Source organism: Meles meles, chromosome 1 (genome assembly GCF_922984935.1).
Source record: "Meles meles chromosome 1, mMelMel3.1 paternal haplotype, whole genome shotgun sequence".
In the NCBI taxonomy this organism is placed as follows: Eukaryota; Metazoa; Chordata; class Mammalia; order Carnivora; family Mustelidae; genus Meles; species Meles meles.
Window position 1 is genome coordinate 199,594,093 of NC_060066.1, and position 15,599 is coordinate 199,609,691.

General features: G+C 42.1%; 1 protein-coding gene across 2 annotated transcripts; it reads right to left on the minus strand.

Moving 5' to 3' along the window:
* Positions 1 to 3,306: 3,306 nt before the first annotated feature.
* Positions 3,307 to 6,441, minus strand: PNRC2 (proline rich nuclear receptor coactivator 2). 2 transcript variants are annotated; one of them, XM_046002248.1, is made up of 3 exons: positions 6,285 to 6,441; positions 5,223 to 5,428; positions 3,307 to 4,935 (listed from the first exon to the last, which is right to left on the minus strand). In XM_046002248.1, the coding sequence occupies exon 3, from the start codon at positions 4,915 to 4,917 to the stop codon at positions 4,498 to 4,500; it is 420 nt and encodes a 139-aa protein (XP_045858204.1). In that variant the 5' UTR covers positions 4,918 to 4,935; positions 5,223 to 5,428; positions 6,285 to 6,441; the 3' UTR covers positions 3,307 to 4,497. The 2 variants fall into 2 exon arrangements, with proteins under 2 accessions (XP_045858204.1, XP_045858206.1); XM_046002250.1 differs by having other exon boundaries at positions 5,223 to 5,424; positions 6,285 to 6,436.
* Between the last annotated feature and the right edge of the window lie 9,158 nt (positions 6,442 to 15,599).

A 15,599-nucleotide genomic window follows, 5' to 3' on the forward strand; every position in this document is an offset into this window, starting at 1 on the left:
GTGGGCAAAAATTGTACTGGGTAATTGGGGAGAAAATTCACTTACTGAATAAATGTCTACTGAGCACAATCTAGTGAATCATTACAGTGTGGCCTCATTGTTTGAGGCGTATTCGTAACTCTTTTACACCATTCGTATCTTAATGTGATTAGAAAACCCAGAATACTATCAAAGATAATTTTGTGGTTATCTGCCATTTAAAAGTATCCAGTATTTCTGTTTGCATCCCATTAATACAAATAATGAAAAAATGTTTTAATCTGTAATAAACTGATTTATTGTGCAGTGACTGTAATATACTAGAGTCATATTAAATTGTTAACTCTGCCTCCTCAAACACATACTAGGAAATAATCCCCAAAATAAGTATTTAACTTTGCAATAGGTATAAAGGAGACTCTGGGTGCTATAATTAGATTATTTTGAGGCAGACAGAGAGCTGTTATCCCAGCTGATTTAGTATGTTCTGTAATTGAGAAAATGTTCACCAGATTATACTTTTTAGTGATTTACATGTACATTTTATAGGGGACATGTTCTGTGTATAGTGAATAAATAACTTTTATAGTATCACAAAAATGTTTTGGATTCCTTAGTTCCTTATTAGGATATGAAGTTTGTTTATCTATACGTTGATTCTTCCATCACTCACATTTGATTTTTGTCAAATTTCTGCCGCATATTTTAAGCCTTTTATGTAAAGTTATTCATCTAAAAATATGGAAGTGTTTAAGCCTTTATAAAAAATTTTGAAAATACTGCAGAATACACAACTGGGAGAAAGAAAGGGAGGTATTTTTACCCCCATTTGATTAAAAAAATGTTTTCAAACTTGCTTGACATCACACAGCAAGTAAGTGGCAGATCCCAGGTTAGAGTTCATGGTTTTTTCATTTGATGGTTCCTCTTTACTGTTTTGTGCCCTTTTTTTAAAAAATAAAATGGGAAATTTTTTATAACAATAAAAGTAATATAATGGAATATAGAGTTCGCATGGAAGGAAGAATTAATAGATTTATGAAAAAAGATTTAGTATCAAAAAATATTTTGTTTGTAATCTTTCTGGATGAAAAAGAGGTTAAATACAACATGAGATGTCACAGCTATTGTGACTTGGGCTTTCTATCCTGGCTTTCCAAATTTCAGTCTTGTATTGGTTTTTGACCATATTCTTGTTTACAAAATCCTGAGATACTTTGAAAAAGGGAGGCTATGACTTAAGACAGCACAGTGACAGCTGAGGAATATCTTAACAGCATTTCTACCAGGAGGTCAGAGCTTTTTAGGAGTAAACTGCTCTCATTGATAAATGAAGTAAGCAGCCTATTTGTTGTCATTTAACTACTGACTACACATGTCAGTAGTTGCTATAGAGAAGTTTCCTTCTCTTGGTTTCTTTTTCCTCTGCCCACACCCCCAACAGTGTTGGTTATGTTTATTGCATTGTATTTATGTATTCCTAACAGTTGTTTCACCCTATTGAAGTTGGGACTCTTTATTTGGAATAAAAAGCAAGGCATGTAAATTCCTTTCATTGATAACTGACAGAGTAGTTTGTAATGAAGTAAAAGCCTTTGTGTCTAGTATTTTGTAGATCCCATCTCTTTGAATGCTAGAGTGAAATAAACTGGTCTAGGAGCCAAAAAATTTGGGGTTTTTTTTGTTTTGGTTTTTGGGGTTTTGTTTTTTGTTTGTTTTGTTTTGTTTCTCCTTGGGTTTAGCTCTGCCTTCCATGTTTGTGCTGGGTAGGCTTTCCTCATTTGTGTAAGAGGCTTTAGAGATGTACTCTTCCTCCTGTTTTACAGAGTAATTGCCAATGAGAATGCAATTAAAGAAACTAGAAAACTTAACCCAAAACCCTTTGTGCTTGCTTTGGGGAAGAATAGATCTTAACCAGAAATTAAATGTTAAGAATAGGTGATGTACCCAGATTCCCATCATACTATATACTGCCATCAAAAAGATAATGACAAATTAAAATTCTAACACTGACTAAAGGCTCACGCTGTGGCTGACTTCAGCCTTAGAGGATAGAAGTTGGTTCCCTTTAATAACTTTTTGGTTCTCACAAGTAAAAGTAGTTTGGGAAAATCTTGTAGACTAACCAGAACTATTTATTAGTTGTTGAGGAATGAGATGTTGTTCTGATCGTTATCCTTAGCTATTGAAAACTTTATGGTTAGGTAAAAGCCTTTGGTACTTCCATCCTCAAGTCTGAACACTGGCCACGTGACTCAATCCCAAACCAAAACCTCATACATAACGAAGTCCAAAACTAACATGCCTGGGCTGCAAACTGTGAAATTCCAGTGCAGTTAAATAAATTAACAATCCTTGGCATTGTTCATAGACTTTACACTGGGAATAGAAAACTCAAATTTTGATTTCCTCCAAATTATCTCCTGATTTGCATGCTAAAGTAATGGCCTTGCCCTGGGGTTCACCTATTGAACTAGTTGAAGCTACCCCTCACTTAGCAAATATAAATATGGCTCTTGTGATGCCCTCCCCCACCCCCCAAAGATCCCTGGTGTAAATTATGCTTTTATATACAGCAGACAAATGCAAGGGTCTTACAACTCAGAGGAATTTTTGTTTTCTCTAAACCTCAATCACCTTAGAATGTAGAAAAAGAGAGGCAGGTAATTAGTCCTGAATTTGACTTGATAATGAATCAGAAGTTTAGTTTCCGTTAAGTATTCTGTGGCCTTTTAGAGTTAAATCTGCTGGGGGTGGGTGGATCATAACCCAGTGTTGTCAGTCAGCACATTGATTGCCTCTTAAAAACCAATAGTCCTTCCATTTCTCAGTTGGGTTAATTTACATGCATTCTAAGAATCAATGTTAAAGATAGTCATAACAGTTCTTTATGAAATACAATTAAGCCACTGGGGGGGGGAAGAAGCAATTTTATTTTTTAATTTCATGCTAAATTCACATGTACATTAAGTACTATGTAAACTTGAATTTAGGTTAGCATTATTTGACTTGAGCAGTTATTACCTCATCTCAGTTCACTTGGGAGAACTACAGCTTGGCCCTTCTGCTTTAGAAGGTCAAAAAGTTGCCAAATTGGAATAGGGCACTTATAATCAAATTTTAAATTGACTCTCCCACACACATTTGTAATTTACTGTGTTAGCTGTTATATTTAGGTAAAACGTGTTATCAAGGTTACTGTGCAAGAAACTACATCTTTTGCATAAATGGTCCCCTGGGTTGCACTTAGACTAGTAACAAAAAATATATATACTGACAAACACTCTATTTATAGATTACAAAAGTTATTGAAAGCCAGAATGAATCTTCAAGGTTGGAGGGACCCTTTAATAGTTAATCTTTGGGCTTAAGGAAGAAAAAAATTAAACAGTCCCATACTGCATTTCACATCTCTTTAAAAATAGGAAGTGTTTTAGCAGCTTAAAACCTTTACAGTTATATAAAACTTATTACATTAGGATTTACTTTGAAATATAGTTTACAACCAGATCAATTATACATACACTGGCACTTTAGCACAAGGGCAAACTTTAAAAACAAATTATTCTGGACCTTTAAAATCAGGCCATAGTATAAAAAAAGAGTCCATGGTCTTACATTCAGCAAATTCATACTAAAATATTCTATTTTTGTAGGATAAATGCCAACAAAGCTTTACATATGCTACAAGTTTATTACATATATTTACATGGCTCTTTCCTAGGTACTTAAAACTTTCACATTATACAGCTTTTAAGTTTTATAGGGAATGATTTTGAGACCAGATCACTGTCAGAATAGCTTATGCAGTGCTATAGTATAAAAATGTATTCTGAAAGCTACTCAGTAACCACCAAATACTGTTACCGTAAAAACTGGTTTTGGTGCATTAGTTAGCAGACCTACTGCATGAAAGAAATGGCCACTGGGTATATGGTCTCATTCTAAACTGGAAAGCCTCTGGTGCCCTTTCCACATTCACCAGCATACAGTTCACTAAAATGCAACTATTCACTAAGAAAAATTCACATTTTTTGGCAGTGCATCAGGTTGTTGGCATATTACTGGTCTGGATGTTTCTAGGACTTCAAACTGTCAAATACTCAACTACCTTTCAACCCCTACATGTATTTTTACTTGGATGCTCATAAGCAGATTGACTAGCTTTCAACAAGTAAATCTGATCCATGAACAATACTCTTAAATTAGTATTTCTGCCCAACAAACAACAGGAAAAGTTGATTACCATTCCCCAAATCTGAATTTGACAGGTTTAAGAGTTACGCAGTTGAGAACACAGTATGAACGTACAATTATCAATAATTTAGTTAAAGTTGCACTGATACTACCATTACGTCACAGTGCACACAACACGTAAAATAGGTAAGATGAAGTCCAATTATATTTTCTACATTAGCAGTTTTACAAATAGATTAATTCCCTAGTGAATTTGGCCTGAAACAATGGACAACTACCCTGAAATATAACTAAATTTAAACATTAGTATTTTATCTTATTTTATACCTGTACTTTAAGTAAGGTTTTAAGTTGAAATGTCATTATCTCCTTATCAGAAGGATTAAAGGAAACTGGAACCCAGTGGCTTGGTGGTTTAGGAAGAACACTTGGTGATGGTGGCTCACTAAACTTGGCTCCAGCATAGTTCTGATTAGTTTGAGACTTAAAAAGTAAGCTAGGACTTGATAAGCTAGAGTTCCAGTTTTGATTATTTGGAAAATTTTTGTTCTTCCCCCCATTTTGCATGGCCTGCCGTGCAGCTGCTGATGAGGTGTAAGTATGTCCTCTTTCTTTTTTCTTATGAACAATCTTCATTTGGGAATTCTGATCCTTGGTCTTCTGTCTGTTAAGCTGTTGCTGGTTCTTACTAACGTTTCTTGACTGAGGGGCTGGAATGTTGTATCTCTCTCCGCCACCCATCTTCAGCTTCTTTGTCACCTACAAGTAAAGGGAAATAAAATACTTAGCAAAATAACATAAGAAGAGTTCAAAATTTTAAGAAAGTTCTGTAGCCCCAACTTGTAACTCCAGAAATCATTTTGGAAAGACTCAAAACTGCTATCCAACTGCTTTAATAACTTCACTGTATGTTCACAATTATGTGCATAGCCTTTATTACCTTAAGAAAACTTATCTGCAAATGTGAATAATCACGTGAAAAATAAAGACAATCGGTTGTTAAAAGGATAAGACATACTTATAAAATTGTAAAAATAATTTTATACCTTTCAGTCTGTTTTTCGGATTGCAGGATTTCCACTACCTGTCCCCTCCCTTGCTGCCAAGCCCAGGATGATAGATGTTGCTTTCTGCTGGATCCTTTCCTTTGTCTCAATACAGAAGTTTTCATGGGCCGATCTGCTGAGTTCAGCCTAGGAGCTGAGGCCAACATCTGAGTCTCCTCAGCACACAAGTTTGAGAGAAGTCCTAGCTAGGAAAGAAAAGATTACTTCAATTCAAAAGCACGGGGAAAGTGGTCGCTTATATTTACTACGGAAATACAGTTAAGAATGGCTACTTCCTGAACTAATAAGTAAGATGGGAAATAATCTGGTAACTGTCGTCTTTAAGAAGTCTTCTCGGCTCTGCGATCCAGGAATGGGGGGGAGGGGACACGGGAGTCTGCAAGTGCCACAACGAGTTCTTTTTTTTCCCCGGAGGAAGTTTTGTTTTCAAAGTCTCACACGGATTTTATCACTAAAACGTTCAAACCGGGGAACCATTAGCTTTTACAGCCATCCCAAGAAACGGGCTAAAAATGAGTTTCCTAAAGAGACGTTTTAAAAATCTTTTTCGAAATTTCCAATCTTGCGACACAGCACGTATCCTTTTCCGAAAAGCCTCCTCTCCCAACACGTCTACGTCATAAAAAGTGTCTCCTTCAGTTATGAACTCTCGACTCCTCCCCATTTTGAAGTTTTCACAGGCCATAACCTAAGCCGATTTTCATCTAAAATATACCCAAGAATGCCTTACAGTGAGCATTATACACCCCAGGTTTCATTTACTATCCCAAGAAGTCATTTACCAAACAAATACGCCCTCTTTTTGGAAGGGTTAAGGGCCTGGCACACTTAACAGGCCCTGAGTCATTCACCGCGCGAGCCCAGAAAGTTCGGGTCTTCCGACGGGGCCTGGCTTCCGAAAAGCCCACGGTTCTCGAGCCCGGCCCGGGTGCTCCCCGGTCCCCCGCGCCCGACGCGGTTTCCGGGATCTCGCCTCCTTCCCCCAACAATGGGGAGTGCGGCCACCAACATGGCCGCTCCCGCGGCGCCGCTGCCACTCACCGACTTCAAGCTCGGACGGCGGCGGCTCCTGCTCGGCGTCGAAGCCCCCCTCCCTTTCCAGGGAGAGACGAGGCACGGAACGAACAAAGCCCACGGGCACCGAGGAGCTAGCTGCTGACCACCTCTGCGTCCAGACCCGACCTCCTCCTTCCGCCTCTACCGACAAAATGGAGGTGGCGACGGGCGCCGAAGCGGGGCCGGGAGGCACGGCGGCCAATCAACAGCGGCCGACGCGCCGCCCGGCCAATGATACGCGCGCCACCGCCTGTTGCTGGGGCCGGCGGGGGCGAGGGAGGCGAGCTTGTGGCCCGGGGTTTGAAATCCTCCCCGAGAGGAGCATGTCGGGAACAACTGCTGCGGTCTTGCCCACGGCGCCAGGTCCCCGGACGCGCCCGCCCCGCTGCCCCCGGCCCCGCAGGGTGCGGTGGCGCCAGCGACCCCCGGGGCCCGTCTTGCCCACGCGCCCTCGGTGCCCGGGAAGGGGCCGTCAGCCCGGGAGCTCTGCGCGCGGGTCCTGCGGCACCGAGACCCCGACTGGTCCCCAGCCCCCCGGGGGCTTTACCGAAGCGGCTTCGGTTCCCGACTTGGGTTCGTTGGGCCGCGTGACCAGTTTTTAAGGCCGAAAGACGTGCACCAAAGTTGCCTCCTGAGGCCTGGCCTCTGCGCACTTTGCTCCTGACGCCCCTCTCATTCTCCTCGGTCGCGGGAACTTCTTTGCAACCCCCAAAGCTTGCGATTCCCTCTCGTGTCCCCGACCCCAGCCCCCAGACTTTCCGAAGTGGCCTCCCCTGTGAAGGCGTTTCCCACACATGCGCGGATCCGGTCAGTCAGTCCCCACGGGTCCTTAACTTCAGTGAGAGCCCTTCATCGTCTCGCATGGCAGCTGCTGGTGTCCCTATTTGTCTCCCCTCTTCCCCACCAGGACCACCACACCCTCAAGGGGGCGAGGCCGGGTTTTATTTTTCTGAACACAGTGTCTCGTACATTGTAAGTGCGCAAGAAGAGTTTGCTGAAAGAACCGGGGCTCCCTGCCTCCCCTTTCCGCCCAGTTGTAAGTGCGGAGGGGAGTAAAGCTGTAGCTCCGTTGATGATGCCGGCGAGGTGTAGGGAAGACGGAGAGGGCAACTTCGCTGAGGTAAACGGATAAGCGACCCAACGTGCGTGTTTTAAAAGAGAACGCCAAATCCCATGAACGTGGAACGTGGTCACTGCAGAATTTATATATACTGTTAATAGGTCCCGAATAATTCGTTATTTAACCTTCAGTTTTTTGTTTCCATCATCCCCCACCCTTGTGTCTTTCTGGCCACGGACCTTGTGTTTTCTTAAAAAAAAACCTTCTTTAAGCTACTGAATTTTAAAAGAGAAGTTTGTTAATCAAATTAATTTGATGAAATATATAGCAGAGATATTTTTGAGCATGGGGCTTTCTGGTGCTAATCATATTATAGTCAAATAAGATGTGTATAATAAGCATCTGCTAGCTTACTGAAAATGTAATGTGTTTCCTAAAAACTCCAGAAGCTGGCTTAGACGTCAGATAGTAGCCAGGCTGTATTCAATTAATGAGTTCAAGACTTGAACTTCGGAAAAGACCCTTACTGTGATTTTTTTTTTTTTAATATAACGGTGTGGTTTCAGTCTGAGCACTTTTTTTCTAGTTCTTTTTTTAATAGCCAAGATTTATGAAGTGCCAAGTGTTTATCGCTGCATTTTACATATTCTATCTGGTTGGATACTTGTATGAAAGTGTATTTTATATCTCTAAATGTTTCTTTTTTACTCAAATTCAATTAGCCAACATATAGTACCTCATTAGTTTAGATGCAGAGTTCAGTTACTCATCAGTTTCATATAACATCCAGTGCTCATCACATCTTGTGACCTCCTGAATACCCGTCACCCAGTTGCCCCATTCCCCCACCCAACCTCCCCTCCAACAACCCTGTTGGTTTCCTATAGTTAAGAGTCTCTCATGGTTTGTCTCCCTCTCTGATTTCTTCCCATTCCATTTTCCCTCCCTTCCCCTATGATCCTCTGTGCTGTTTCTTATATTCCACGTAGGAATGAAACCATATGAAATTGTCTTTCTCTGATTGACTTATTTTGCTCAGCATAATACCCTCTAGTTCCACCCACAACGATGTAAATGGTAAGATTTCATCCTTTTTGATGGCTGAGTAATATTTCATCACACACACAGCCCACATCTTCTTACCAGTCATCTTTCTCTGAGTATCTGGGCCCTTTCCACAGTTTAGCTATCAGGGACATTGCTGCTGTAAACATTGGGGTGCACGTGCCCCTTCAGATCACCACATTTATATCTTTGTGGTATCTAGTAGTGATTGCTGAGTCATATGGGATCTTTATTTTTAACTTCTTTTTTTTTAAAGATTTTATTTATTTATTTGACAGAAACCACAAGTAGGCAGAGAGGCAGGCAGAGAGAGAGGGGAGGCTGAGCAGAGAGCCCAACGTGGGGCTCAATCCCAGGACTGAAATCATGACCTGAGCGAAAGGCAGAAGCTTTAGCCCTCTGAGCTACCCAGGCGCCCCTATTTTTAATTTCTTAAGGAATCTCCACACCGTTCTCCAAAGTGGCTGCACCAGCTTGCGTTCCCACCGGCAGGATAGGAGGGTTCCTCTTTCTCTGCATCCTCACCAACATTTGTTGTTTCCTGACTTGTTAATTTTAGCCATTCTGATTAGTGTGAGGTGGTATCTCATTGTGGTTTTGATTTGTATTTCCATGATGCTGAGTGATACTGAGCATTTGTCATGTGTTTGATGGCCCTTTGTATGTCCTCTTTGGAGAAATGTCTGTTCTTGTCTTCTTGTCCATTTTTGAACTAGATTATTTGTTTTTGGGGTGTTGAGTTTGGTAAGTTCTTTCTAGATCTTGGACACTAGCTCTTTATTTGATATGTCGTTTGCAAATATCTTCTCCCATTTGGTAGGTCTAATTCTTTTTTATTCATATCATCCAAATACCATCATCTCCACCATCAAATTCAGTCAAATTCATCTCCACCACACTCCGTCCCCATCCTCCTTCCTCTCTACACCAATTTGATTGTGTTACTATTTATTTATTTTAGAGAGGCAGAGGGAGAGGGAGAAAGAAACCTAAGAGCAGTCTCCACACCCAGTGTGAGCCCGACACGGGGCTTGATCTCACGACCGTGAGATCATGACCTGAGCCCAAATCAGGAGGCTGACACTTAACAGACTGAGCCACACAGGCACCCAAAACAAAAAACAAAAACAACAAACAAACAGAACCCACTTCACTGGCTCCAAATTGTATTACAGAATTCAGTCACCCTGCTCTCTGATTCTTACCTGTGTAAACACACAGGTAGTATTTTGGACACTTATCAACACACACAACATAGTGGGTACTTTCTCTGCCTTCCCCTTCCCTGTACCACGTTGTTTTTTGCTTATCTGCACCAATTATGGGGTAGTTGCGATTTTGATCCCTACTGTGCAGATGAAAAATGTGAGGCCCATAAAATTTAAAGCTGAGAGCTACAAGCTAAGTCTTCAGAGCTCGTGCTCTGTGTCCCCCTGAAGCGTTTGTGTCTGAGTGCCCTCTGTCTTCCCCAGTGCCTGAAAGGTGCTCTGCCCAGAGCCCATGCTGAATGGCTGTAGACTGGACTGGTAGAACTGCTAGGGTGGTATGAAACCTCCATTTCTGCCCGGTCAGAGTCCGGCTGTTCTCAGGAGAGCCCTCTTAAAGCCTTTACTATGTCCCAGACTCCCAGCAGCCTCCCAATAGAGCTCCAACCTCAACCTTCATTAATATTTACCAAGCGCTGGTAACAATCAGAACTGGAGAGCAGGAGCCAAAAACACTCCCTCTTCAGAACGTCTAATGCAGCCTCTCCCTAGCCCCTCCCTGCCCGTCTGTAAAGTCAGGGCCACCAACACAATGCAATTAGTGGTTCTCAGTTCAAAAAGGAAAGTGGTGATACAAAGAAACAACTCTCGGGATATAAATCAGCTACCCATGCTGGGAGCCAAACTCATAATAAATGTGTGGGTGTTTAATACAAAACATTTATTTAACCAAGATTTATCTGGTGCCTTCTTTAAGGCAGGCACTCTGCCAAGCCCTGGGGCTACAGCAGTGAAAGAGGCTCCATCCCAGCCCTAAAAGAACTCAAAGACTTCCCTTGACAATTTATCAGAGAATAAAGTGGTGTGTCTGGAGAGATTCATTTCCTCAGTTATCCCCGAGAGTCAAGGTCAGACAATGCCAACTGTAAACACAAAAATTAACCTGCTGACATTGCTACAGAGTTCAGGTTACAAGCATTGAACCTGGGCTCCGTGGAATGGAGGGAAAAAGGAAAGGGATTTGCACACTCACTAAAATCCTCCCCCAGGAGGATGCATTTTGAATTACATACCAGTGGGAGCCAAAATCAACAGAATCTTTTACATCAAGTTTACCTACCTAATGTGTAAGTACAAGTGGGACAAAAAGGTGTTTCAGAGAGTCTGGCTTTGCAGGATTGGCAAGTTGCAGGCTGATACTCGTACTTTAAACTCCACGAGTGGCAAGGTAGTGAGGCAATCATACAGGTTTGCCACACCTTTCAAGCATGTCTCTTTAGTCGGACCCACTGGCTTTCAGGCTGGATCATGCACCTCCCAGTTTGTTTAACTCAGACTGGTTTGGTTATTGGATCATGCACCTCGCAGTTTGTCTACTCAAGCTGTTTGGTTATTGATCTGTGAATTCAGAGTACAACTTTGAATGCTGGCAAGCCGGTCAGTTGCTGGCTAATTTCAGTTAGGAGAAGCAAGTTCTTGGAACTTGCCAAGAAAGCAAAGTAGAACACCTGTCTGATGTTTTGATGTGCCTTGTGGCTCTAATCTTGTTGCCAGACTGGTATCGAAACACACACACACACACCCCCTCCAACACACCCTGAATGTGTTTCCTGGGGAAGCATCTGCCCCGCGTTCCCCAGTTGCTCATACATTCCCAAGCCTTTGCAAATCAGTCCTCGGCCATTACAGCCAATTCGGTGCAATCACTAAATGGGGTACAGGAAGTCAATGCTAAACTCCCACACTTCCTGTGACTCTGACCCAGGGCTTCTTAACCTCCGGGAACTTTAAAGGATTCTGAAGCATGGACTGCCACCCCAGAATCAGGATCTTTGAGGATGGCTGCTTGAGTGCTCCAACCCCAGCTAAAGGGTGGCAGAAGGCTTATTTTGAACTAAAGACACTTGAAAAACAGCAGGTACAAAGGTCACTCTGACCTCCCCTCCCTTTTTCTTCCTGAAAACAAAAAAGAATATTCCCATGTGAAAGACATCCTCCTAGGCCAGGAGGAGAGAAACATTCTTACCATCAGAGATGGGGGCAGAGGCCAAGAGAATTCCCTACAAACAGACCTGATTAAAATAACTCTTATCTTACTTTAAACTCCCCACATATTTTAGTTACTTTTCCGCAATTGTATCTCTTGTTCAACCTATTATAAAAGCATTTAGGCTTTGCCACGTCTTTGGGTCTTTAGGTCCTTATCACTTAAAATTTAGAAATATATCTGTATGCTTGGGGCATCTGGGTGAATCAATGGGTTAAAGCCTCTGCCTTCAGCTCAGGTCATGATGCTCAGGTGGTGGGGTCAAGCCCTGCATCGGGGCTCTCTGCTCAGCGGGGAGCCTGCTTCCCCCTCTCTCTCTGCCTGCCTCTACAGTACCTACTTGTGATCTCTGTCAAATTAAGTGGAATCTTTAAAAAATAATATCTTTATATTATATATATTATATAAATAAAATCTTTTTTTTTAAATCTTTTAAAAAAGAAAAAGAAATATATCTGTGTGCTTTTCTCCTGTTAATATCTTCTGTCATTTTAATTCTCAGGCCAGAGACCCTAAGAAGGTAGAAATAAGGTTTTGCTTCCCCTACACAGCTCACTCTGTGTTGAGAACTAGAGGACCCTGTGTGTCCTCTGTAATCCTCAAAGGTAGTGATTATACCAAACAACCAGCAAAAAAATGAGCACCCAGAGTTATTTTAGATCAGTTTTTAAAGTGTTCATCACCCAGGTGGACACCCAGGGTCTACCCTCAGTTTCCTTGCTAGTCTGTTGATCCAAGCTCTCCATATCTTGGCCCGCTCCAATGTCTGAGCTCTCAGTACTTCAGGCCAGAAGCTGTGTGGACAGTAAGATGGGCAGCAGCCTTGAGAAGAACAACCCAAACAGGTTCATGCTGGCAACCAGATTGATAACCAAAGGAAATCTGGAACACTCAATACTCACTGAAAAAAATAGTGGAACATGGGAGCCATCTAATTCTATTAAGACCATGACTATACCTGTCTCCCAACTATTCACACTCATGGCACAAAGAAGAAACGCACTATCTTTAGGAATCATGGAAGGCTCTAAAGAGAATCCAATGAGATAAGAAGCCAACTCAAACTCCCACTGTGTTTCCTCACAATCGCTGAATTCCTGTAGACATTTTTCTCTTACTCTGCCTTCTATTGCAACACCTCACATTTTTAACATATTCCAAATCTACAATAGGGTTTTTCCACATCCATTATCACACTCAATCTTGGCTCTAGTTCTACAGGATCAGCATTATTACCATTCTGTAGGTGGAGAAACTGAGGCTCAGAGAGACTTGTCCGGTTAAGATTTTTTTTTTTTTTTTTTTTAAGATTTTATTTATTTATTTGACAGACAGAACTCACAAGTAGGCAGAGAGGCAGGCAGAGAGAGAGGAGGTAGCAGGCTCCCCGCTGGGCAGAGATCCTGATGTGGGGCTCGATCCCAGGACTCTGGGATCATGACCCAAGCCGAAGGCAGAGGCTTAACCCACTGAGCCACTCAGGCGCCCCAAGATCTTCTATCTTAAACATTTTTTTTTAAAGATTTTATTTATTTATTTGACAGAGAGAGATCACAAGTAGGCAGAGAGGCAGGCAGAGAGAGTGAGAGGGAAGCAGGCTCCCTGCCAAGCAGAGAGCCCGATGCGGGACTCGATCCCAGGACCCTGAGATCATGACCTGAGTCGAAGGCAGCGGCTTAAACCACTGAGCCACCCAGGTGCCCCTATCTTAAACATTTTTATTAGAGTGTGTCTTTTACATATGTGCATGTATTAACCGTAGAAAAGGCAGGTCAACAACAACCCCAAAAACAACAACAACAAAAAATCACTCCATGTCTTACCTCCCAGAGACGAGGTTTTGAGGGAATGTCCTTCTAGTCTTTTTTCCATACCGAGAGGCAATGTGTGGTGGGAAGAGCACAGACCCCAGAGCCTGCCCTGGGTCTAAAGCTCTGCAGCTCGCTAGCATATGATATCGGCAGGCTTTTCAACCTCTCAGCATGTTAATTTCTTCATCTGTCAAATGGGGATAATACCAGTGCCTAACAGCGTAAGGATTAAACAAATCAACGTCTTTGAAGTCCTTAGAGCAAGTACTAAGAAAGCCCTCAATTACTGAGTTTTGGGGGTTTTATTTTCATAAAAATGGTAATGATAATAAATGATACATATTCTTTTGTTCCCTGGCTCTTATTTTTCATGTTTTAAACTCAATATACTGTGAACCTGTTTCTGTGTATATATACCTATATACCTACATCACTAATGGTATTTTTTAAAAGATTTTGTTTATTTGACACACAGAAAGAGATCACAAGTAGGCAGTGAGGCAGGCAGAGAGAGAGGGGAAAGCAGGCTCCCCACCAAGCAGAGAGCCTGATGCAGGACTTGATCCCAGGACCCTGAGACCATGATCTGAGGCGAAGGCAGAGGCTTAAACCACTAAGCCACCCAGGTGCTCCCACTAACGGTATTTTATGTTATGGCTTATCTGTCATTAATTTCACCATCCCCAACTGTTGTTGCCAGTTCTTTGCTATTACACGCTGAGCTGAATATCCTTAGATAAATCTTCCTTTTCTTAAATAAATTTCCCTTAAATAAATTCCTAGAGGTATAACTACCACGGAAACATTATAGGTTAGGACTTTCGATTTACACCCCCATCATTAGGGCATCAAAGTCAAGTCTCTGGCTTCTGGATCTACAGACACTATTCTCCCTCCTAGTTATTTATAGCTGCTTCTCTGACATTGGATCTGTCAGAGAGAAGGGTGAATTAATGTAGGAATGAATTAGTCAAAAGAATTTTAAAAGTTTTGTGGTTTTTTTGTTGTTTTTTTTTAAAAGATTTTATTTATTTATTTGATAGAGAGAGATCACAAGTAGATAGAGAGGCAGGCAGAGAGAGAGAGAGGGAAGCAGGCTCTCTGCGAGCAGAGAGCCCGATGTGGGACTCAATCCCAGGACCCTGAGATCATGACCTGAGCCGAAGGCAGCGGCTTAACCCACTGAGCCACCCAGGCGCCCTTTAAAAGTTTTGTTTTATGGACCACAAGTTATGTATTGCCCCCAGTTTTAAGAAATATGTCTGTGGGCCGGCTCTTTTTCAGGGAAACTTGATGCTAGTAAGATCTACTTACTTGGGGCGCCTGGGTGGCTCAGTGGGTTAAAGCCTCTGCCTTTGGCTCAGGTCATGATCCCAGGGTCCTGGGATCGAGCCCTGCATCGGATTATCTGCTCAGCAGGGAGCCTGCTCCCCCCACCCCCACCTCTCTGCCTACTTGTGATCTCTGTTTGTCAAATAAATAAATAATCTTTAAAAAAAAAGATCTACTTACTCATCACAGCTAACAATCTCCATAGCTATCCACTTGACAAACATCTGGACTTTTCCACTGACTCACACAGGCCAGTGTTTGTCCTCTGGTTGACTGCTTGGGTCTGGGAAGAAACCTTGAATTAAGCTTCTGTGGCACAAGAGACTGGGTTTTGCCACAACAGAAAAAAATGCACAGATTGGCATAGTTTTCGTAGATGATTAAAAGTGCTTGGCCTAACGGACTCCATGGAGCAACTCCCCCTCATGAGAACAGCAGGCTACAAGGGTGTGTCTGTGAAAACCATAGCTTCTAGGCCATGGTGAGAAGGAACCTGCCCAAGGAAAGCCTCATCTCTTGACTCTGGTTCCCCAGGGCTGAATTTTTATGTCATCTCCTTGCCTCTAACTGATATCTCTTTATCTTATTTTGTTATAACCATTACCTTGTAGGATCCAAAGATACGATCTTTGGCATACTCTAAATGCACCCCTCATTAGATAATAGTATTACCTATCGAACACTTTGTTAAGGGCAAGATACTATGTTACACAATTTATATGCATTACCTTTTTTTTAAAGATTTTTATTTGTTTGAGAGAGAGTGATCAAGAGAGAGAG

Excerpts from the sequence above, each read along its gene's own strand:
- PNRC2 (XM_046002248.1), bottom strand. The coding sequence starts at position 4,917 with ATGGGTGGCGGAGAGAGATACAACATTCCAGCCCCTCAGTCAAGAAAC.